The sequence below is a fragment of the Falco naumanni genome, chromosome 7, assembly GCF_017639655.2.
Source record: "Falco naumanni isolate bFalNau1 chromosome 7, bFalNau1.pat, whole genome shotgun sequence".
NCBI classification, from domain to species: domain Eukaryota; kingdom Metazoa; phylum Chordata; class Aves; order Falconiformes; family Falconidae; genus Falco; species Falco naumanni.
This window is the reverse complement of record NC_054060.1, coordinates 63,551,335-63,575,385: the sequence shown is the minus strand read 5'-3', so window position 1 is coordinate 63,575,385 and position 24,051 is coordinate 63,551,335. Positions and strand designations below refer to the sequence as shown.

General features: G+C 53.7%; 1 protein-coding gene and 1 pseudogene across 7 annotated transcripts; one reads left to right on the top strand and one right to left on the bottom strand.

The window, feature by feature from the left end:
- The first annotated feature begins 259 nt into the window (after positions 1 to 259).
- On the top strand, positions 260 to 16,059 carry ABCD4 (ATP binding cassette subfamily D member 4). Of its 7 annotated transcripts, none has more exons than XM_040600467.1 (19): positions 260 to 374; positions 578 to 702; positions 815 to 942; positions 1,168 to 1,307; positions 4,445 to 4,561; positions 4,856 to 4,981; positions 5,819 to 5,869; positions 8,498 to 8,592; positions 9,501 to 9,622; positions 10,493 to 10,584; positions 10,763 to 10,852; positions 11,100 to 11,308; positions 11,615 to 11,706; positions 11,918 to 11,954; positions 13,149 to 13,198; positions 13,482 to 13,534; positions 13,892 to 13,968; positions 15,114 to 15,229; positions 15,396 to 16,059. In XM_040600467.1, the coding sequence occupies exons 1-19, from the start codon at positions 358 to 360 to the stop codon at positions 15,489 to 15,491; spliced, it is 1,833 nt and encodes a 610-aa protein (XP_040456401.1). In that variant the 5' UTR covers positions 260 to 357; the 3' UTR covers positions 15,492 to 16,059. The 7 variants fall into 7 exon arrangements, with proteins under 7 accessions (XP_040456401.1, XP_040456405.1, XP_040456399.1 ...); XM_040600465.1 differs by lacking the exon at positions 260 to 374 and adding an exon at positions 429 to 490 and having other exon boundaries at positions 11,103 to 11,308; XM_040600464.1 differs by lacking the exon at positions 260 to 374 and adding an exon at positions 429 to 490.
- Positions 16,060 to 16,175: 116 nt separating this feature from the next.
- LOC121091545 lies at positions 16,176 to 23,279 on the bottom strand (annotated as a pseudogene).
- Positions 23,280 to 24,051: the final 772 nt, after the last annotated feature.

The window sequence follows — 24,051 nt, the reverse complement described above, 5'->3', positions numbered from 1 at the left end:
CAGGGCCCTCTTCCCCGGCCCCGCGGCCTGCCCGGCAGCCATGGCCCTGCCGAGCCACGGCCTCTGGGCCCGTCCCCGGCTGGCACCGAGCGCGGCGGGCGGTATAAGCCGTGAGGGACGCGAGTACCGCCCGCAGCCCCGGGGGCGCTTCCCGCCTCCCCGCCCGACGCCGCCAGGGGGCGCTGTGCCCCGCGTGCAGCGCGGCGCCCCGTCAGGGGGCGCTGCCGCTCCTCGCCGGCGGGAGAGGCGGGGCGGGAGAGGCGGGGCGGCCGGGCGGGAGCCGTGCGGTGACGCCGCGCCCGGAAGCGCTCTGCAGCGCGGCGGCGGGCCCTGCCCGGGCGGGCGGCGCCGGGGCTCATGCAGGCCGAGGAGAGGTGATGAATATTCATGTTGTAGCGCCCGCGGGGGCGGGGCCTTCCCCGGGAGGGCGCGGCCGCGCGGTGATGGCGGGAGGCAGCGGCGGGATGAGGGGCGCCGGGGCCGGCGGCCGGTGAGGAGGGGGCGGCCGGGGGGGGGCGGGGCGGGACAGCGCGTCCCCAAGGGCTCACCGGCGGTCCCGCGTCTCCCCCCGTTGCAGGCCCGGCCCGCGGCTGGACGGGCTGCTGGTGCGGCGGTTCGTGGCGCTGCAGGCCGTGCTGTTCCCCGGCTGGCCCTCCCCGAGCGCCCTGATGTTCCTGACGCTGCTCGGGGTCGCCTTGCTGGGTGAGCGCGCTGCGGCGGGGGCGGGGGGCTGCACCCTGCCTCTGCTCCCCCACCCCCCTGCTTCTGTCACCGCTGCCCTTCATCCCCTCGCCGTGCCGCCTCTCTCCTGCAGAGCAGCTGGTCATTTACCGGGTCGGCGTCATCCCCAGCCAGTACTATGAGGTCCTGGGGAACAAGGACTTCTCCGGGTTCAAATGGCTGACTGCGCTTGCCCTGGCTCTGATCGTAGTGAACTCCACGGTAAGGCAGGCCGGAGGCTCCTGTGCCTTGGGAGGGGAGGGGAAAAGCTGCCCGTGGCTCCTGGCATGATCCTGGCGGTGAAGGATCTAGGTCTACCCATGCCCTGGTAGGTAGGTACGCTTGGGATGCACCACTGGTGCAAGCGGTTAGGTTTTTCTTTTGTTTTGGGAAATGCTTGTTGTTCTCGCTCATCTCCTCCCGTCTTTCTCCTTGCCCTTGTTCCAGCTGAAAAGCTTCGACCAGTTTATCTGCAACATGATGTACCTGAACTGGAGGAAATCCCTCACCGAATACCTGCACAGCTGCTACTTCCAAGGGCAGGTCTACTACAGCCTGCACGTGCTGCGTGAAGACATCGATAACCCGTAGGCTGCCTGCAGCTTCTTTCAGGCTCTTGCTTGGCTTCTTCTGGGCTGCTCCACACCTTTTCCTGACTTCTCTGTGTCTCTGGGTAGGGGCTTGAGCCCTGAAGCTTTTGCCATCTAGGCACAAATACCTTCTTCTGCCCTGGGTGGGAGGAGGTGGTACCTGTTTCTGGGAACTCCTGTCGCTGCTGGTCAGTCATGATAGTTTTAGGGGTAGGGCGGTCAGTCGTGATAGTTTTAGGGGTAGGATGTTTCTGTTGCGAGGAAAGCAGAGGCCCGGCAGAACAGGGATATAGTGCTGCTATAAAACATGCTGTCTGCAAACGTAACCCTTGACACTCGGTGTGATGTTGCAAAGGGCCTGGCGGGAGTCAGAGTACTGCCTCTCCCTGCCTTCACGCAGCCAGTGCGTAAGGACAGCCCCTGTTGTTCTGTTTGAACTTCAACCACCGGAGTCTCCAGCCAAACGCAGTTTTGTTTAGTTGCGTTTTTAGTGGGTTTGATAGCCCATGGGAGCCACATCCAGGAAGGACTTTGTTTTGTACTGTATGAGGGCTGCATTTCCCCTTTCCTGGTTCTAGGAAGGAAATGTCATGAAATGATGACCTGAAATATGGGAGAAGGCGGAGCATTCAGTCCCTCCGTGCTTATCCCAGCCTAGTCTGAGATCCCCTTCCAGTTTGCTTCGTGCACTGTCCTGCTTACTGCAGAGCTGCTGATCTGCCCGGGCTGTGAAGCAGCAGTTGAACACCTCCCTTCCTCGCAGCTGTGTGCTGACCCTGGCCTTCCAGCCTGTCCTTGCACACAGGACGCTGCTGTTGTAGTTTCGCACTTTGAAGACTTAAAGATCATACATTAGACTTCATGTGAGAGGTAGAGGCGCTTTTTTCCCCCTCCAGAATTTGAAGGAGTTACTATTAAATACTTGCTGAAAAACTAGAAATCAGGGGATGACTTTTTCCAAATTGTGTGGCTTTATGCAGTTGTTTTGAGTCCCCAAGCTCCCCTCCCCTGGAGGGGGCACCTCTGGTCTAGTCACTGCACTGGTGCCATCTCCCACATTGATGGCACCAAAGGAGACCAGACCTGGGGTCCCTGTGAGAAATGGCTGTCTTGCAGGAACTCCTAACTGTTGCTAATAGTGGTGACCTCAAGGAACTGAAGCAGTCTTTGTGCTTCTGCTACCCAGTGCTCCTGGCTGCTTGCCCTTGCCCCTTTCTTGAACAACACGGTGGTCTGTGTGGCTGCACAGTGGAATTGTGCTGGGTATCTTAGATGTTTTCTTGTCTGTATCGTTTTTCAGCCAGACCCGTTCCCTAGCTGTTTCTGCTGACCCAGTGCTAGGAGACAGCCTGAGTAAGAGCAACCAGTGGTGCACAGAGAGAGGGCTTAGCTTGGGTCAAACAGCCCTACTGCCAAACATGAAATCACAGCTTCATGATGCTGGTGCACTGCTGGGGTTACTCCTACCCTCATTAAATGTTCATTTTTGATAGTGCCTTGCAGTGGTTTGGAGTTGCAAGCAGAGGTTCAAAAGCCATACCTGTCACCAAGGAATGCAGTGCTTCCCAAGCAGTGTGGTATATTGGCCATGATCAGAAGCTGCTGCATGCCTATCTTTTTCTCCTTTGAGGAAGGAGGAAGGGGAGGTCAGAGGCCCCTCACCACATGACTATCCTGCTCAGGTTTATTTTTAACCAGGGAATGTATTCACATTGTGCAGTGAAATGCATGAGATAACTGGGTCGGTCTGCTTTGCAGCAATAGAGCCAGCTCTCCTGACCTTAGCAGAGCGAGTGTGTGGGATTGCTGTGGACTCTTTTTTTATTACTACTGAATTTTTTCGTTGCACTGCTTCTGCTCAAACATCCAGTCTTACTGTTTAGTGTTTTTTTTGGTGCCGCTACAAAAAGTTCTCTTTATCTTGCAATTCCTCGATGAGAATTTTTTGCCTGCATCAGCTACTTGGAGAATGAATTAGAGTGACCAAGTGACCTCCCATTATGCAATGCAAACCAAACCGAGTGTCAGATGCGTGGTGTCATCCATCTAGAAGGAATGAAGAGTGGGTTCTGAGTGGCATACAAACACCTGCGGCTCCTAGCAGGGCATTTGAGTTGTTTATGTCTTATCATTGCATGTTGCTTAATAGCTCATAAAAAGTAATAACCTGCCACGAGTCTATAGCTTGACTTACGTTATAACTTTATGGGAACAATTACAGTCTGAGGAGGAAAAATGACGACTGTAAGGTCAATCAGGGTGAGAGCTGCCCCAAAATTAATCCATTGCTGTTCCAGGACTGCAAAAGAGTTGAATGTTCTTGTGGTTGTATCTGCACCGATAGCTAAGCAGGAGTCCAGCCTTTCACAGCCATGGCCTTTCCTCTTCACCAGGCTGAACCCCTCATCCACCTGCTCTGGACAAATGAGGTGCTAAGGGAGTAAATACGCCAAAATCCTTTCTAGTTACCCCAAGTGCAGCTCCTGCTCAGCAGTAGGACAGGTGGGACTTGAAGGTCTGTCACCCATGGGGCGAGGAGCCCTGCTGTGCTGCTGCCTGCTCTTGTGGGATGGGGCTGGGTGGATGCGCTTTCTTCCTTGCAGCAAAGGGACCAGAGGGCACTCCGTGAAGAGCAAAGGGACCAGCTACTGTGGAAAGGTGGATATGGTGGAAGCGTTTGCAAATATCCAACAGCTGGCAAAGGCCTGGCCTGTGCCCTAGCCAGTCCTAGTAGTGATGCAGCACCAGTGCTGGAGGTCTGGGGGGGAGTCAGTAGTTCTTGGTAGTACAGGGGTGGGTTCGGGAGAGGAGGAAAAGACAAGGATGCCGAGACCTTTAGCAGAGTTGGACAATGTTGTTGAAAGTGGAACAAGGGGCAAGAAACAGAGTGAAAGTAACAGCAGGAGCTGGGTAGGTGCCGGGAGGGCCTTTGGGTTGGGTCTTTCTGGGCCATGGAAATTGTTTCCTGTGGGGGAACTGGAGTCACAGCTGTAGATCCCTCCCAGGTAGGGCTGTTCACCTGCACCCTATCCTAAGTTCAGGCGATGAAACAGCCTGGCTTGTGCCCTGTTAGGGAGTTAGTACTGATTCTTGCTCCTGGGCTTTAACAGTGTCAATGGCTCTGTGTTGAGCAGGGACCAGCGCATCAGCCAGGATGTGGAGAGGTTCTGCAGGCAGCTCAGCTCCATGGCCAGCAAGCTCATCATCTCACCCTTCACACTGGCCTACTACACATACCAGTGTTTCCACAGGTAAGGACCCATCCTGGCCCTGCTTTCATGCCTGTTTCCTATGCTCTTTATTTTGTTTTTGGAGCCTGGCACCCATGTTACAACTCCCCAGAGGGACACTTGTACATGTGGGTGAGTGATCTCTGCACTCCAAAGGGGATTCTTCTTTGGGGATGCTGGGGTGTGCAGTGCTAGCCCCCAAACTTCTGTGAAAGCCAAGAGAGGTGACAGCTGAGGGCTTTGACTGCTTGAGCCTGAGGGTGCTAGGGCATCCTTTGCTTGGATTATTAGCTGACCTCTCTTTCTCCTCTGTAGCACAGGCTGGCTAGGCCCGGTGAGCATCTTTGGGTATTTCATCATTGGGACGATCGTCAACAAGGTATTGATGAGCCCAGTTGTGTCTAAACTTGTGCAGCAGGAAAAACTGGAGGGGGATTTCAGGTGAGTCCCAGCAGAGCAGTGTTTTCACTGTCTCTTGGCAGCTTCTGCAAAAGCTGCTTTTTTTTGTCCCCGTTCAGTGCTGTGTACACAGTTACTACTCTTGTCTGTGACATCGCCCACACTCAGAGAAATCTACTTGTGCAATCCTGCCCCAAATTCCGTGTGCTGAGCTTCCATCCCCCCTTTCGCTGCCCTGTGTCATGGCAGGCAGTGCCCTTGGTTCAGTCTCCAGGCTGCTTGCCTGGTCTTTGCTATTGCTGATGCCTCTGCTAGGGCATTGGATATGTTGGAGAAAACTGCACGTGGAGCTTCCTTGGGTGCAGATGTAAGTTCAGTGAACTGCATCTACTGACAGAAATCAGGTTTCTGCTTCACCCACACCTTCCGAAGTGCCCAAACCAGCACAGTCTTTCCATATGCTCTGTAACTCATCTCCTCCCCTTTCCCCTGCAGGGCTGGCTGGGTGTGTGGCAGGGGCTTTGCAGCTTTCCCTGAGGCTCAGGGCATCCAAGGACAGCAACAGGAGCTGGTGTGGTACAGGGAGCTCGTACCAGGGTAGTTGGTTGTGATTCTGTGTGGCAGAGATGCTGGGCTGGCAAACAGGCGGCCCAGGGGCTGCGAAGATACGCACAGAGCGCAGCATACCAAACAAATGCACCACTGAGCTGGGGTAGAACAACGTCACCTTGTGCTAAGCCTTGGTCTCTGGTGCCTTTTTGAGCCTATTGAGTGTTTCTGACAAGAGATGCCTCACATGCAAGATGAGTTTCCTCTAGCAAGACTATTGGCTATGTAATTCACTATGCACAATCGTAATGTTTTTTTGGGGTTGTCCAGGTTCAAGCACATGCAGATTCGTGTCAACGCGGAACCAGCTGCTTTCTACAGGTTAGTAGCGTTCGCTTCTTTATGTCCTCATAAAGCTCGGGTCATCCTTGTTGTATTCATGTATCCCAGAGAAGTCCAAGTCCTGTCACTGCAGCTGGAGATTTCTGTCCCCTCCATCCTGCTGCAGCATCGTACAGCCCTGAGACTCTGTTCTCCTTTGCATTCTGTACCTTGTCTGCAGAAATACTCCACAGCAGCTGGAGACAACTGTTTTTTCTCTGCCTCCTTTCTAACATCTCCAGAAGCTTGATACAGATTTGGTGCTGGCTTGGAGACCATTGCTGATGTTATACCAGGTCCTTACCTGGAAGATTGCTCAGGGTCTCGTTGCATCTTGCCAGGATGTACCCTTGGGGACTTGTTGCAGGTTGCTTCTGGCCCCATCCTGCTGCTGCAGACCTATGTGTCTTCTCTGGGTATGCCAGCTGTTGCTTGCCCTCGTTACCTCTGCTTGCTCCTCTAGGTCGGTCTGTGCCCTGACCCTCCCAACACTCTAGTGCTGCTCTCTGAGTTTGCTCAGTGCCATTTACCCCAGAGCTGAGTACACAGCTGGGAGCACCTCCCTGCTCTGTGATGCCCTGAAGTCTGTTGAGCTGTTGCTTGAGCCCTTAAAGGTGTTTCGTGAAAACTGCTAGAGCCCAGAAAAAGGGCCATGATTTTACTGTAGCTTGTGTTGGGGTGCCTGGTTGGTGGCAGGAGGTCGTTGCTTGTCACATGTCTGCCTTTGCCCTGCATGTTGTGAAATCGCACTGCTTCCAGGAGTTTATGCAAGCAGCAGCTGTTCTGTCTGTGGTTTTCCCTGCCTGTGATCTGTTTGGCTCCTTCATGCTGTAACGACCGAGCATTCCAAGTGTTATGGTGCTGTCCTCAAAGTGGTTTGATTCAAAATCGCTGATTTCATAAAGATTTATATTGACAAGCATGAAACTCTGATTTAAATAACTGAAATAAATCTGGATTTGCATTGGCAAGTTTGAGTTATTTCTTTGTGGGCAGGTTGATTCTTACTGGTTGATGATAATTTTTCTTAATGGAGAAGATACTCCATTGAAGATACGTGCCCTTATTTAAGCTGTGGTACTCTTCCTCACAATTTTGAAGTTTTCTATTCTATTGCCAAGTAGAAAATGGAAAGTGGATTATTATACCAGAAAGCAGAGTGTCACTTCAGTACAGTTCATTAATAGAAAAGCTTTACTTGGTGGGGAACTAGAATTTAATTAAATTGCACAAAACCAGGCATTTTCATGGTATTAATAATTAAAAATAAAGGATTTTTTTTAAAAAGTTGCATTCCTAGAGTCCTGCAAGAGGAGGAGCATGTGGTGAGCGGCTGGTTTTGCCAGACTTGTAGAAGCTGTTAGATCTCATCCTCTTGCACCTGCCTAACCATTGTTTTGGTAAAGGAAGAAACAAAACCTGAGCACCGTCACCTTTTTACTTCTTTGGTTGCTACGCCTTTGGCAAACTTGCTTTAAAAGTGAACTGAATGGGAGAGAAAACTAAAACCAATACAGCGATCTCTCATCTGCAAAAGAAATAATAGCTGTCATTCACAGTGCCTTCCTTGCCTTTAACTCCTTGTGTCCGGGGCTTTGTCCCTTCCAAATACTCAGCAGCAAAGATTGCCACTCCGTAGTTACTTGAGATGGGCTGTAGGGCAGTAATGCCAAGTAGAATTCTAAGTGGATGTGTTTTTGAGAAAGAAAACGTATTTTTTCTAAGAACTTTTAAAATTTAAAACTAAGAACTTTAAAAATCTTAATTTTGGGGGTTTCTTTTGTGCAGCTCCTGGCCTTATCTGCTCGAGCCTAGGGACTCTGTTACATGGACTGTGGTGGGAGCATGGGTGTGTGTTGGGTGGCAGGGGCGATAGCTGCTGCGGCAGGTGGGAGTCTGGAGCGAGACATGGAGCGCTCTGCGTTTTGCCACCTGAGGGCAGCCCAGCCCTTGCAAAGGAGCAGAAGGAGCTGCCGGGCTTGCTGAAGGTGATGGTTCAGAGCCAGATGTGCCCTCTTGCTACTGACTCAGCCTGGCTGTGGGAGCATCACTGCTAATTCAGGTGGCGGGTGACCCCCTGATGCCTGCAGAAGGGGAGTGTGTGTGTGTGTGGGGGCTGAGGTCACCCACATGGGGTGCTGCACTGCTCTGGGTTTGTCCACGTTCCACTCCTCCCGGGGTGGGGAATGGGAAGCGGTGGACTGGGGCTGCCGGCTGTGCAGGTGGTGTTGGCTTGCTGTCACCTCCTGGACTTGCTTCTGCCTTCTTTCTGGCTCCAGCTGTCCAGCGGTGCAGGCTCTGGTTGCAAAGTGTGTTTGACTTTGGGTGTGCATTGCTCCAGGCTGGGGCCTCGTTGGCGGTGTCTGACTGCCTCGCCTCCTCCTGTGTGCAACAGCAGCATCCACGGGCTCTGGGAGAGATTTGCAGGGCTGTTTGTTTCAGCCAGAGTTTCTTGGTGAAGCTCTTCAGGCGGGAGTTCTTGGCTGTTCAGTTCCTGCTCAACAAAGAGCTTGTTGCTTGGAGGCTAAGGTGCCAGACCCTTTCCAAATCTCAGTTGTAAAGCCCATGCTTTGACCTCATTGCCATGCTCCCGGGATGTTTGCAGCATATTGCAATCTTATTTTACAGGGCCGGGCGAGTGGAGCACATGCGCACGAACTGGAGGCTGCAGAGCTTGCTGCGGATGCAGAGGGAGCTGATAGGCAAGGAGCTGTGGCTATACAGTGAGTGTGGAGTTTGGGGGGTGAAGTGGGGTGTATGGTAGCTCTGTTGCTGTGACCCACAGACTGGGGAACCCTATTGCTAGAGCAGCGATGCTGGGGTTTCCTCTGCTGCGTCTTGCTGGTGCATGAAAGGGTTCACCCTGAGGGTGCCTCCTGTGAAAAAGCCTCATAAAAAGCAAAGTTGTGGAGGACCCAGCTAAACTGGAGAATGCAAGCCCCCAAAAGGGGATTCTGTAGGAATCTGTGCCTTTTGTGGGGCAAGTGTTCAATGGCCAGGAAGAGAGGGAAGGGCTTGAGCTTTGGGGAGGCAGAAGACTTTGTATAGGTGGTTGGGAGCTGTGGAAACTTCTTTCCTATGGAGATTGTCCCTTGAGCGTAGTCGTCCCCTGAAAATCTTCCTTCTCCCATTGTCACTGGGTCCAGGTATGGGCGTTAAATGATCAGTATCAAGACAGCTCTTCCTCATCTCAACACCATAGTGAGCTTCAGAGCAACGTAAGGGGAGCCCTGAATGCAAGTGTGTCTGTGGGAGTCTGGGGTCTTAAGTCTTTCTGCCTGTCCTGTGCTCCAAGACAGACTTCAGAGCCAACCATCTTGCCCCAGAGCTTCCTTTTTGTCCTCCCTCCCATTTCTTGTGAGTCAGCCAGGCCGCTAAAGAATAGAAACAAGCATGCAAAGTGGCTTTTGCCCCGTGGTAGTTACTGAGCTGTGTGTCTGGATGATGTTTCTCTGCTCAGGGGCCTGTCTTAAAGTCCTCTTTGCTTGGCAGACTGCTCTGGTGTATCATGAAGTGCTGAGGCAGGACTGTGGGTCTTTCTCTGACCAGGCTCATGGGCTGTATGTCAGCCTGGCTGGGACAGACATTCCCACCCAAACTCACTGTCTTCTTTCAATATGCTTCTGCCCAGTTGGGATCAACACCTTTGACTACTTGGGCAGCATCCTGAGCTATGTGGTCATTGCCATTCCCATCTTTTCCGGGGTTTACGGTGACCTGAGTCCAACAGAGCTCAGCGCCCTCGTCAGCAAGGTGAGCTAAGGGTGATTTCCCAGACCCCGTTGTGGAGGGTGAGCAGGTGCTGAGGATGGAGGTTTCGTGTGGGGCTGGTGGCATTGGGGCTTGATAACCTGCAGCAACTGACCTTGAGGTTAGACTGTTCCTGCCTGTGGTGGCATAGAAATGGGAGCTTGGAGCCAGCTGGTGTATGATTAACCTGGGGTGAGAACTGTCAAGGACACATCTACCTAAGTGTTTCCCAGCTCAGAGCTCTGTGTCTTAAAAAAAAAAACAACGGGACCTCAGAAAGCCTCTGGCTTTCAGCAGTTTGGTGGGGATTGGGTCCATGCAGTGCTGTGGCTCTGGGTTGTGCCCTGGGCTGCTGCCCGTGGTGAGCCTGGCCACCTGTGAGGTTGAGCTGGCTTGCATTCGCCTTCCTAACCTGACTCGTTCCCAGATACCCAAAACCATCTTGTGATGGAGAAGGAAGAGTTAAAAATAGCTAAGTGGGCACTGCGGGCTGAGACACCCTGCTCTGAACCATGTACAGTGCTGGGGCAGGGCCGGTGGCATGTATCTGTGTGACTTAGGTGGGGTGAGTCTGCTGAGCCCTGGGCAGGCCAGCAGGCACTCTGCAAACCCCATCCCCGGGTGGCAGAAGATGTGTGTCCACCTGGCAAAAACTGCTGTACTGAGCAGGGAAGCCCTGCTGCATCCGCATGTGGTCATCTTCTCCTTTGCTCCCAGCACCCTGGGTGACTTCTCCACCCCTCCTTCATCTTGCTGGAACTGCTGACACGGCCAAAGGTCTGGACTCCTTGGCTGCCTCCTTGCAGCTATGGAGGAAGGGGCAGTGCCCCAGCTCGGTGCTGACTCTTGCTCTGGCGTGTGATTTCTCCCCAGAATGCCTTTGTTTCCATCTACCTCATCAGCTGCTTCAGCCAGCTCATAGATCTCTCCAGCACTGTGACCGACGTAGCTGGCTACACACACAGGTAAGCTTCTTTGCAGGCAAGTCTCTGCAGGAAAGGGAGCTCCGGGACAAGACTCTGCCCAGGTCTGTCCTAAATAAATAAGAAACAGTTGCTTGTGACCAAGCACGGGCAAGTTTGGGTATTGTGAGGAGGCTGCTGGAGTTGTCCCTGGCATTCGTGCAACTTCTTGTTTGCCCAGGATTGGTGAACTGCAAGAGACCTTGCTGAGCCTTGGCAGAAAAAAAAATGATAACTACTCAGAAGCCAAAGCAAGCTGGGATTTGGATGGGTGAGTCTCCTCTCAGCAACTGGTTGGCTTGCAGCTTATGTGCCAGAATGTGGGGTGGCATGGGATGGAGGTGGCCCATCATGTCACGGCCTGTTGCATGCAGCTGGTTGGAGCAGGCAGGGCTCACTGTGATTTGTCATTCCCGAGGTGTGTGGGACAGGGCTGCTGTCACAACGCCTGATCTTTGCTAGTCTCACTGTGATCGCTTACCCAAGATCTCTCCTCCTTTGTCTTGGTGGTGGCCCAGCAGCAATTCTGGGGAGGACCCGGTGCCAAGGGACACAGCGTTCCTTCTGGAGCAAGTGACACTTTCGGTGCCATCCTCTGGCAAGCTGCTTATCAAGGACTTGAGCCTCAGGATCTCACAAGGAAACAGTATGATGATTGTGGGGAACACTGGCACAGGAAAGACATCTCTCCTGAGGGTCCTTGGGGGACTCTGGGAGAGCACACGGGGTAAGGACGGCTGCTGTCTTTTCTCTTCTTTTTGAGTGGCCTTCTCTTTCTCAGCCAGGGCTGCCCTCAGTTTGGAAGGTGGCAGTGTGGGGTTGTGAGGCCAGTGCCACATTGCGTTGGTGAATGTGTCACTGATGCATTGGAGCCACCCATCTCTATCGCATTCTCTGCTCTGGCTCTCATTGCTTTGTTGCAAATATACCTTCTCTGGGATTTGTTGGGTACTTCAGGGGGCAGGACAGCACAGGGGGCAGTGGGGAGTTGGTGGCTGGTGCTGCAGGTTTGGCTGAGTGTGTCTCTCTGCAGGGAGCATCAAGATGCTGACCTGCTTTGGCCCACGGGGAGTTGTGTTCCTGCCGCAGCGGCCCTTCTTCACTGACGGAAGCCTGCGCGAACAGGTGGGCCCAGGGGCTGCCTCTACTGTGGCCCCAGTTCTGCTCCCAGCTGTGGCCTTGCCCTATGAACCTGTGTGCTGCAGAAAGCCCTGCAAGAAGGAGGATGCTGGTGGCTGCTCCTTCCCTCATGCCTGAGTTCATGCCATCACCATTGTGTCCATGATGGACCGTGCCCAGCTCCCTCTGACATAGCTTATTTTGCTCTGTTAATCAGGTGATCTACCCCCTGAAGGAGATCTATCCAGTTTCAGGTACGTGGCAATCCATTAGAGCAGTTAGCCAACCCTGTGGTGTCAGCTCCCTGGTCCTTTGCCCAGTGCATCTATCTTCTCTACCATGTCCCACCAGGAGAGCTTATCCATTTCACTTTTGTTGCTCTCTGCTTTTCCCTGGAAGATTTACCTTAGTGTAGGTTAAGGTCAGCTCTGTGTTCCCTCCCTTCCAGGAGGGAATATATTGTCTGGATAACAATATGTTCTTTTGATGCAGTGAGGACAAGCTGGCCATGCTCTGTCTGTTGTGCTAGACATGCAATATATGTTGAGGCACCTTGCTGTTGGGACACATCTGATCTGTCTGGTACAACCTGCCTTTGGGCAAGCCATGTTTGCCTCCATCTCATTTTCCATCTACCTCCATCTTTCACTGTTCCTCATTTTCAAATGATGTCCCAGGGCCTTGCATGCTGTTGAGGTCAGACTACATGGATCCTGTCTCCCCCCTGCCCTCTTCCCAAGCCAGACCACACATGGTCTGCTACAGTTTGCAGATGTCCAGGTTTAAGTCTCTGTCTTGAGTGAAGCAGTGTTGCGTGCCGCTTTCAAATACTTGGCAGTCACAGTCTTGTGGAGAGCAACTGCAGCTATCGGCTACTGTTGTGGCTCTTCCACAGCTTCAGAGAGGTCCATGACAGATGCACAGCCCTTCTGCTCAGCTTCCGTAGCTGCTGGCTGTACCAGCTCAAGTGTATGTTCTGTTCCACAGCTGGTCCATCCTGAGTTTTTTCCCTTTCCACGTAGGATCCTTTTGCTGGCTGTTACCCGAGCCCTGGTCCCATGACTCCACCACCTGCAGCCTACAGCGGGCAGTCAGCCAGCCGTAAGAGAGCAGCTGGTGGGCAGGGCCTTGCCAACTGAAGCCTGAATCCTTGTGTTCTGGCTGTGTCCATCTGTGACCTTGGACTGGGCCAAATCTCAGGTGTATCTGTGGAGCCCAGCCACCTCCTGGCATGCTGCTCACCGGCACGGTTAACATTTTTAGGGAAGGTCAGTCTTTGGGAGCTCTCTGTGCCAAAGCTCAGGACCTGATACAGTTCAGTGGTTGAGTCCGCTACGCTGAACCTCAGGAGATCTCCAGTCCTTCCCTCCTGCCCCGCCGACTCCTCCTTGCAGCTGTGGCCTCAGCGTACGTTGCCTCTGCTTAAGCTGTACTGCTTTCTCCCCTAGGGTCTGCAGATGACGAGAGAATTGTGCGATTCCTGGAGCTGGCTGGACTGGTGAGTCCCTGGTAGTGCTGCTGCCTTCTTTCCTGGCGGTGCCAGTGAGGGATGGAGGAATGAGGATTTGTGGCAGCGCAGTGTGACAATGTGCTGGACACATGTGGGGACGTTGTCTGCAGCTGGGACAGGACTGTCCGTGGGACAGGCAGAGGAGGAGGGATACAGAGCAACTTCAGCTCAAGCGGTAAAAGAAAGAGTGGCATGAAGGGGGCGGTTATGCTCCGGGCCGTGCTCTGACAGGGTTGGGGCTGTGTTCACAAGTCTGCTGTCCTCTCTGCAGACTGATTTGCTGGCGAGGGCCGGAGGACTGGATGAGCAGGTGGACTGGAACTGGTAAGGGAGCTCAGCATTCGTATGAATTTGGGTGATCCCTTTGGGTGTGGAACACTTCTAAGCAGAGGCATGTTGCTGCTGGACTTAGGAACATGCATGTTCAGCTCTGTCCTGTGGGAGGTAGGCAGTATACAGGGTCAAGGTCTTCATCCCCCAGGCATCAACAATCACCAACCATGCTGCTCTTCAGGCAGCTGACTGTGTACAAGGGTGCAGAGCCAGTCCCAGTGTGGAGCGGGGCACAGGGGACACACAAGGACAGTTGCTTGCTGGGGTCTCAGATATCAGCAGCCATAAACTCTTCAGCAAATGAGTTCTTTTTGTTGAGGGGGATTGTGAATCTTGACCCTGCTGCAGGTATGACATCCTGTCCCCAGGGGAGATGCAGAGGCTCTCGTTTGCACGGCTCTTCTACCTCCAGCCAAAATATGCGGGTGAGTGAGCGGCTGAACAAGGAGCAGGGGAAGAGGCAGGGCCTTTGGTGTAAAGGCTTTGGTGTAAAAAGAAGCTGGTACAGAGACAGCTTGTGACATCCCTCCTTTGCTAGGAACGTGCTTTGTCGGGGCCGTTATTTCAGCAGCATAACACACAGAGGATTCGGGGGTGAAATTTCATTATCTGTGTGGAGGGTGGTAGAAGAAGAGGCTGTGGATAAGACATTCTCTTCTGAGGGAACTAATGATTAATGGTCTTGGTCCAGGTCAGATGGCATCTGAAGAAGCCCCCTCTCAGCATGCTCGCCAGTTGCCACATGAAGAAGTGTGCATGCTAGGGAGCATGGCATCAGCTGCCATATCAGAAGCTCACAAGCCTCTCTAGAGTTGTAGAAGCAATGTGGGAAATTTAGTTGTTACACAGCAAAAGAAGAAAGGAGCGGTGGGAGAAACGGTCCCGAGAGATCACAGAAGCAGCTCCCGTTAGCAGATGAGGCTAATTCCTTTGCACACCTAGGCTGCTAGTGACTGTTGGAGGACTTACCATGAGAGCCAGGGTGGGTGTGGGTGAACAGAGCCAGTGCTGGTAGCAAGTAATCACGTGTAAGTACCTCTCTTCCCCTGAAGCCTGCAGCGCAGCTCGGTGCTGTCTGGGCAGAAGGAACCTGTGGGCTAAAAGCTAAAAGCTGTAGAGGTGATGTAAACCAAATTGAATTTATCGGCAGTATTTAACCTTAACTGACAGGAAGGTGCTTCAGTCTGTCCTGGATGCTCCAGGTGGCGTCTGGGCTGGAGGGGTGCACAGGCTGCTGCTCAGCCTGACGCTCTGGCACACAGCCTGCCTTGAGAAGTTTGTCTTGGCTTTCACAACAGTGGGCATGAGGCAGCGACTGGCAGCTCTTGAGGGAGGGGAATGAGGTGAGTGGTGCTGTTTGGGTGGATTCGAGGGCATGTGGGGGAAGGGCAGCTTGCCAAGTTGACTGACACCAGCTGCGCCAGAAGAAAATCGGAGTCCTTGGGCTTCTCACTTCCCTTCTGCAGATGCTGCTAGTGAGCTCCAGTTAATATGTGAAATGTTCTGGGCAGTTGCTGCTCTTTTGCCTAAGGGGACATAAGGCTTGTGGCGCTTACAACTTTTCTCTCAGTGCTAGATGAAGCCACCAGCGCTCTGACAGAAGAGGTGGAGCATGAACTGTACCATGTGTGCCTTCAGCTGGGCATGACGCTGATCAGTGTGGGACACAGGCCCAGCCTGGAAAAGGTGAGATGGGGAGACAGCGCTCCACACCTCCCTGTTGATAGCAAGACGGCGGAGGTAGAGAGGGTCCCTGGCAAGCAGAGGGGAGTGTCTGAGGCTGGAGAGCCTTACTGTGAGAGGGCATGCCCCTGTAGAGACATCCCTTAGTTGTTGTGTTATTGAATTGCAGTTCCACACCTGGATTTTGAAACTTCATGGGGAGGGAAGATGGGAGCTCACTCAATGTGAGAAGATGAAGCGGCTCCCAGCTGGGGACAGATGCTGAAAAAAACCATGCCCTCATCCAGCAGAACCTGCACATGCATGGGAGAGCTCTGAACAGCAGGCATGGAGCTGCTGAGCCAGCAGCTGTCGACAAGGGATTTACCCAGCACAAGACTGGTTCTGGATTTTGCTGGTGGACAAGAGTCAAGTCTGAACTCATGGTGTGGGGTTCTGCTAGGAGCAGGTGCATCTATGCCACCCTTCTCCCAGCCTCTCATGGGGGGAAGAGCTGAGATGCTAGGCTGCCCAAAGAGAAGATGCTGTCTTGTGGGGCTGGTAGAGGCAATGACCAGAGGAACCTCCACTTGTCCAGGATGCAGTGGTGTGAGGCTAGGATGCAGCCTCCTGTTCTGCCCTCTATGCCTTGCTGGGAACCTCTGTGTCTTTGGTGCACAGCTCTGCAGAACAGACTTCCGTACCTGTGGCTCTGTTGAGGGTTGTGTTCCCCATGCACAGTAAGGGAAAGAGAATGCTGACACAAAGGGGCACGTTTCTGCTGTCCTTACGACACAAGGTTACTGGTCAAGGGAACACTTTTGTATTAAAATCCAGGGCCTGTTTTCCATTGATTTTCATGGAGAAAAGTCTGTATTTGTTAACCAGATAGCAGCATCTTTTTCTTCTGGGGTTTGCTTTGGAGGAGATGCTTGTATATTGGCAATGGTCCTAGACTAGAGTATTGTTGAAGAGCAGAGCAGGACTAGGAGTAATACACCTATCCAGGGCCAGGCATCCTGCCCTGCTGCTATCTTCACAGCTGCTGCAAAGCACAGGGAATGCCAAGGAGGGATTTTTTCCCCCTGCTTTTAGAGGAGGAAACAGAGCTCGCCTCCCCTTACTGTTCTGCCTATGATGAGTCATGTTCTCTCCCCTGCCTCCCATAAATATGTGAAGTCAGAGCTTTTGAGGGTCTCTGTGTTGCAGAAAGTTCCTGAGACTGCAGTGGAAGTGCAGCCTCCCAGCGCTTACTGACCACCAGTTGCTTAGTGACATTTCTGGACACGGCTCTGCTTCTGCAGTGGAGGAACCAGAGGTGGTAGCTGGCAGAGCCAAGCTAGCGGCTTTTCTTGCCCCTCTGATCTGCTGCCCAGTGTCATGGTTTTCCAGCCTGGTTAAATCCCCAAGCTCACTGGCTTTGCCTTCCACAATTTTCCTTAGCATCCAACGCATAGCCTTCCCTGAGCGAGTTTTGGGCAGCCAGTGTGTGACCTGTGATGGGGAGGAGCAGAGCTAAGGCTGATGGAGAGGGGTTGGCCAGACTGCCAGGGTGGCTGTTGGACCAGTCTGCACATGTTACCTGAACATCCTCCAGAGCTACGTACTTGGCGATCTTCGAGATCAACTCCCGTAGCTCAGCATCAAGAGTCTCCTGTGTGTAGCCACTGTCCTTCAGCACAACACGTAGGCTCCTGGCAGAAGGACCACCAGGTTACTGAGCACAGTGCACAGCACACTCCTGAGAGCCTGCCTGGATCTAGTGCCAGGAGCCGTCCCTCTCTGCTGGTGGCCTCAGGGGATGCTCTGCAGCCTGAGCTGTAAGTGCTTTTGGCCATAGTGCTGCTCCGCCGCCTTATGCAAAGCCCAGTTGGTCTCACATAGGTTGCGATGACTGTGCCGAGATCCCCACTAGCACGCTGTACAGCGTTGGCACAGCGTTGCTACCAGGGGTTGGTGTGACACTGCCACGTACTGCGGTGCAATAGCCCCAAGCGACATTTCAGGGGCAGGAAAGCAAGCATCTTACCTTCTCCCTTTATCTCATGTGGGTAGCCGATGACAGCAGAGTCTGCCACTGCCACGTGGTGATTCTGGAAAAGAACGGGCTGGGGTGTGGTGCAGTGCTTTCAGCAGGCTGGCTGCCACCTGGGAGCTGCCTTGACCTGGCTTGGCTACTGCAGCCCACAGTAAAGCTGAGAGACAAGGAAGGGCCTCAGATGGCCTCTGCCTTTTTTCCTTCTTGCCTCAGCAAGTGTCTGCAAACACAAGTCTTCCCCCTGCCCTGCCCCTGGCTGCTTTACACTTGCAGCTTTTAGACCCTGTTCTGCACCTTCAGGTTGCTCCACCAGGTCCCACAGCTGCTCCTCCTTAACATGCACAGCTGCTGCTTTGGGATTCACTCAGAGCATCAACCCTATCAGGCATCCCTGTGTTGTTCTACACCCACCAGCACATTTCTTCCCCCAAGCACCTGTGGCCCCCTGCTCCCCCCCAGCATCCTCCCCACCTCTGCACCTCCACAACCCTGGCTCCCCAGCCTGAGCTCTCTTTCACCTTGCTGAGCTGGCAAATGCTTTCCTCAGCCAGAGCAGACCTGCTGATTAAGAGGTAGCTATTTTTACTCTGCCATTGCTCTGCCCAGAACAGTAGTCTTCCAGGAAGCTTTTCTAGCACTAATTGCTTGCAGATGGGATGAGCAGAGGGCAGGGAGACCTCTGGGCAGCTCCAGGGAGCTAGCAGAAATGCACAGCAGGGGCTCACCTCTTCAGAAACAGTGCTCTGTGCTGGCAGCCTGGCCATCTGTGTGCCACAAGTAGTGGGCACGCAAGGAGTCTCACTGCCTGCTTCCTTGGGCACAAGCTCCCAGTGGCACTCGGAGGGTGCCAGGTCCACCAGCAGAGCTGTGTGTGACAGTGTGGTGGCAGTCCCAGGCTGGGTTCATAACGTGTCATCCCATGTCTGGGGTGTTCCTAGCCTCCATCCCGGTGGCTCCTGGGATTGTCCTGAACTCATGTGCAGCTCCAGCTGCTACAGGACAATGTACCCACATTGTGTCAACACCGGCAGAACCGTCTTGGCAGCCAGGACCAGCTCTCCAATCCCTGTCCCTGCTCCCAGAGTGGGCACGTTGCTCAGGGGAAGAGACAGTAGCTCCAGGTAGCCTCTCACCTCCAGCAGCTCATCCAAGGCTGTCATGGGAACCTTGCTGTCAGTCTTCATGGAAACCAGAACCCATTTCACTTCTGGGCACTGCTTCACAGCCTGGTCGTCTTTAGCTCAATAACCTTGCCACCTCTCAGCCCCTGGTTCACTGTGATCACTGTCTCTGACTGGGCTGCAGAAGGCAGAAGAGCCACATGAGCAGCTCTGCCCCTCTCCATCAGTCACACAGCAGTTTGGCTCTACCATGACGCTGCACGTCTCCCCCTGTCACTCATGTCCTCCACTTAGCAAAACCAGCAGCTTGACATCATCGTTTCCTATTCATTCCTGCTTGTATTGAATCCCCTCAGAGGAGACACTGTATCCCAGCCCTTCAGTCCCTTGGATGAAGGGGAGAACCAGTCCATCCCATGGGCTGGAAGATATTTAGCAAGCCCGTGCCATTTCCTGGGTGCTAATCCCTGCTCCAATGCCATACATCATGGCAGGACACCCCTAGTTAGCCCAGGGAGTCTGACTCAGAAAACCTTGCCATCAGCACAACCCTGAGCCACCCAGCTTCCAAACCAGCCAGCTCTGCACCATCCCCTAAGGGAAACACATGTCCCTGGTACCCACTGGCTCTTACCATCCCAGATCCTGTTTGCCAGGGATTCTGCACTGAACGCGGTGAACACCACAGCGTGCACAGCCCCGCATGCTAGCCACTGCCAGCGGGCATGGGGGCATGTAGATTGTCACCCTGTCACCCAGTTTCACCCCTTGCAGTTTCAAAGCGTTTCCCAGGCAGCACATCATCTCCAGCTGTTCCCTGCCCAAAGAAACAATGGCACGGTTAGAGACTTTCTTGCAATTCTTATCTACGTGTGTAAAGATGGGGGGGCCTCAGTCACAGGTACAGAGCTTACAGCCCTACGCACTCTAACCCCCACGCTGGAAGTCCACGGGAGAGCTGTAAAATGTCAGTGGGAAGGAGAAGACAGTCACTGATGTGGGCTGTTATTTATGGAAATGAAATAAATCGGAGTGACCTCTGTACAGAGCCTGACATTCTCACTGGCCAGCACGAGGAGCAAGCTATAGGGCCAGCAAAGGCCACGGGCAATTCCTCTGGCTCAGCAAGCCCACGAGGCTGACTTTCCCATTGACAGTTGACAGTCTGCACATTTATCAGCCCATACAACTGGGGTGTCACACTACCCTGCCAGGCTGAAGTCTCAGATCAGCACAGGCAAGCCAACAGCCACCATACTGTTCCTCTATCTATGCAAAGGGATGCTGCATCCCTTCACATGCCACATGCCAGCAGATCACCCTGTCAGCGGTCATACACTCTGCGATACATCTCTCATATGCTCAGAGGTAAGTACTGACCTGTACGTGACCCGCACCTCCTCTCCCGGTTCATCCTTCTCCCAGATTAAGGCCACTTTATCTGGGGCTACGTGGACATGTCGGGCCAGACAATTCACTGGAAAAGACGACCCAGCCTTATTGCCAGAGCAACCCTCAGTACCTCTTAACTCCCATAAAGCCAGCACTGGCAGTCCTTTTTTTTCAGATCAGTCAGGGCTTGTGTGTAAGTCTTTTTGGCATTAGCCTCGTGTATCTGCTGAAACAGCCTTTGTGGATACCAGCTGGGAGATCACATGTACCATCCCAAGCCTGTTAGAGCCCTCACCATTCCAATACCAACCAGTCCCTGCTGTCAGCTTCCCTCTTAATCGCAGCCTAACACAGTCCAGAGCAGAAACTGCCCGAAAAGGCTGTGGAGGTCACATCCCCGGTGCCCTCAGAGGGCCTGGCAAACGTTAACTCAGCCATCGCTGCCTTGCGGCTGCCTCAGGGGTGCACTAGGGCAGTTTTCAGTGATGGTGCTCCTAAATAGCGTGTAGGATGAAGCAGAACTCTGCACAGGAAGGCTGCAGGTGCATTTGTCCAAGGTAGAAGAGAGCCAGGGCCAGGAGTGCACAGCTCCTCGCTCTCCAGGGACACGGCAGATGGAAGAATTGCAGCCAAAGCCTCAGAGAAAAGTTCTTCTGTGTTGCTGGCAGCTGCAGTTTCCTCAGAAGCCTTGTTCCACTCAGTTTTCCTTAAACCTGCTACTGAGATCATTGGGTGATGCAGCAGCCCCAGTTTGCACACCAAAATGCCTTCTCCTCGCCATTCATAGTTTTCCAGGACAGAAAGAAACACGCATCTCAAATGCCAAAGGCAGATCAGTTCTGCTCTCCTGCCCAAATAGACTACCTAAGACCCGATTTATGAGAGGACTGTCTCATTTTGAATGCTGGGACCAACAGCTCTGTGAGCAGGATGCAGTGTCACCAGCCCCTGTGCCTTCCCCTGGTAGCCCCCCTAAGGCAGTAAGTAGCCCCAGCCCACAGAAGAGCCTCCTACAGCTGTGGGGACTTCCAGTACCACTCGTTGCTCCTGTATTTTGCTTTCTGCAGAAACATACTGCCTTTGCTGGGCAGGGATAAGCTGCTGCAACGCTGCGTGCCGAATGCACAGGGTTCAGTGCTGTTGCCTGTGGTCCTGCAGAACGGAGCTGCTGCGGGATCCACAGAGGCTGACAGAGAGCAGCCTGGCTCCCAGCACACCCCAATCCCACTGCAGCCCCTCCAGCAAGACCCAGTTGCTCCCTTAGGACCAGCCACATCCCTACACTACAGCACCAACAGGACCTTTTGGGGATCCCCCTCACTCCAACCCTTTAACTCTGTGCTCCTCAGACCCGCTCCCAGGGCCCCAGCCCTTCACAGAGAGGCACCTGCAGGCACTTGGTGGGCTCCCATGTCCATCTCCCTCCTTACCTGCCACTTTCAGCTGCCTGCCCAGGAACCAGGAGACCCTGCCCTGGTGCAGGTCGCAGTGCTGGACAGAGTGGAGGGGGGTGATCCATGCGAGCCGGCTCCTACCTAACACTCCCAAGAAGGCATCCCCCTGCTCCACTGACACCTTGCACAAGCCTTGGTGGTCCTTGGGTACAGGGAAGGCATGTGGGCAGTGAGAGACCCGTGGCTCCAGGCTCAGGCAGCTGCTGACCTAAGGGGACATCTGGGAGCCTGAGGAAAAGCTTTGGGGCAGCAAGCCCTGGGCAGCAGCCTGGCCATGCTCACAGGGTGCCGGCCTCTCACCAGGGAGATGGGTGCCTGAGGCCCTCGCAGCCACCTGGAACACCCAGCTCTGGCAAGATGAGCCCCTGTGGGGACAGGGGCTATGTCACCCTGGGCTGACCAGACACAAAGCACATATCCCATGTGAGAAGCCCGGGCACCCCTTCTCCTCTGCCTTGTTCCTCTCCTCCTCTCTTCCAAAGCACTGCAGGGCAAAAAGAAATTCAATCCCTTGAAGGGAGGGGAAAGGGGTGGGCTGTAGAAACATTTAACTGAAAATAACCTTCAGGCTAATCTGAGTCCTGACAGCTGCTCTTGAACCAGAGCCGGGTTCAGCAGGTGCCTGGGCTCCTCACAGGGAGCCAGGTGCCTGGTCCCACTCCCATTCTCCTGGGGCTGTGCTGCATCCCCAGACCCCTCTGCTTTGCCCCACTTGCTTCCCTTACACCCCCCTCTGCTCATCCCCATCCCCTCGTGCCCCACAGCCTCCCAGTCCTCCCCTCGCCATGAAGGCAGCCTGGGGCAGCTCACTTGTAGAAGTTAGGGTCCCCTCCATGCTAGCCTTGGGTGAGGCATCACCTCCTTCCCAGAATTAAGGCCCATTCCCTGCAGAGCACTAGGTTGTGCTGTCTCCAGTGGGCCAGGGAAGGACTTCCTCCTGTGGCTGGCTGCTGCAGGAGGAGGATATTGCATCCCATCCCGCTGCTGGGCAGCTACCAGAGCTGTTGCCTCCAGCAAGCTGGTCTGGGGGTCTCTGCCTCCTGCCAAACACTTCAGACCAGCTGTACCACAGGATAGACTGGGAGCGCTCATTGAGGCCATGGTGGAGCAGGTGGTGGTTGTTTGGCATTAAACACTGCACCCCATCTCCTCATGCTGAGGCCTCCCACCACCACCCAGTGCAGCAGAGCTAAGCTGCCTCCTTGCCTCTACACAGCTTTTCTTCAGCCTTCCTTTCCTCCAGGCTCTATATCGGTAGAGTTTTTTTAAGGCAGAGCTTGGAGGTTTCCTTAATTTTATCGCCGAGGTTCCCCTCCCTTCCTAGGGGGCACAAGAGTAGAAAAAGGCTCTCCCTGCAAGCAGGGCTGTTCTCAGCCAGGTACAGCCATGGGATCAACAGCAGAGATGAGAGGGTTTGTAGATCTCTTTGCTCTTCATGGTGCAACACCACTCAGGGTCTGCGGGGTGATATGTTTGGTGAACAGGCTGGGCACTGGTATGGGAGATGGTGCCTATCTGATGACAAGTGCCCTCAGCCAGCCCACTGGTTTGCATCAGAGCTGCCCCCAGAACTAAGTGAGGACCTACAAGGGCTCTGTCCCCCAGGGAAATGCAGCCCTGAGGGCTTACAGCCCCTCCACAAGGTCAAGCCCCAGCAACCTCATCCTTCTACAAGCAAGGTGTTTCATTTCCTAGGCACATCTGCTCTGCCTCAGCTGCTTTTTCCTCTGTAAAACATCAGGTTTTTCCATCAGACCATCCCCAGATGCCCTTAGCAGGGTGGGCAAATCTCACCTCCTTCCCTGACAACTCAGTATGGGCTCCTGCTGCTTTCACATCAGAGCTTGCCTTGCTGGAAACCCCCATTGGCACCCTTCCTTCTCAACCAGCTCCCCTGCACTTGCAGCATCTGGCTGCCACGTCCACTCTGCTGAGTGCTGGCAGAGAGGCTGAGTGTGCCCAGAGATCTGCCTGGCTCTAACACCAGAGCGTGTGATACCATAGAATCATTTAGGTCGGAAAGGACCTTTAAGATCATCAAGTCCCAACTATTGACCCAAAACTGACAGGTCCACCACTGAGCCATCACATCTACGTGGTTTTTAAACACTTCCAGGGATGGTGACTCCACCACCTCCCTGGGTAGCCTGTTCCAATGCTGACTACCCTTTCAGTGAAACAATTTTTCCTAATATTCAATCTAAATCTCCCCTGAGACAACTTGGGACCATTTCCTCATCCTATTGCTTATATATACATACACATATTTATATAAGGGGTGACCTGCTGCAGCACTATCAAAACTAGCCGGCTGCATCAAGGCTTTTACTGTCATATACCAGTTAAATTCGATGAGTAGCTCCTGTACCTTGCCCCTGCACAGCCACCAATCCCCCACAAGGTTTCAAAAGTTCATCTACTGTCTGTGCTCTTTCTCCATCCTCATCAGGTCAGTCCACCCTGCTTCTTGCCTCCGCTGCATCCAGATTCTTTCTTGTCCAGGCTCTTCTTCCAGCCAGTCTCATCTCTTCTCATCCAGGCCCCCTGCTTTTTCCAGGGGCCTCTCCTACATCCAGAACACACTCTCTCCCCTCCCTCTACTTCTTCCAGGTCTCTCTTTCATCCAATGCTTCTCTTCATATGGTCCTTCTCTTCTATACCCCCTAGAGCTATTTAACTACTTAGCAGGAACCAGCCACAGCTGCACATTATCCATGTCAGCCAACCCACCGCCGCTGAAGCAAGCCCAGAGCTGTATATTATCAATGTTAATTAACCTGCCGCCTTTCCTCTGTAATTCCTCTACAGCGACCCGCAGCACCAGGCTGTTTTGGATGCTGA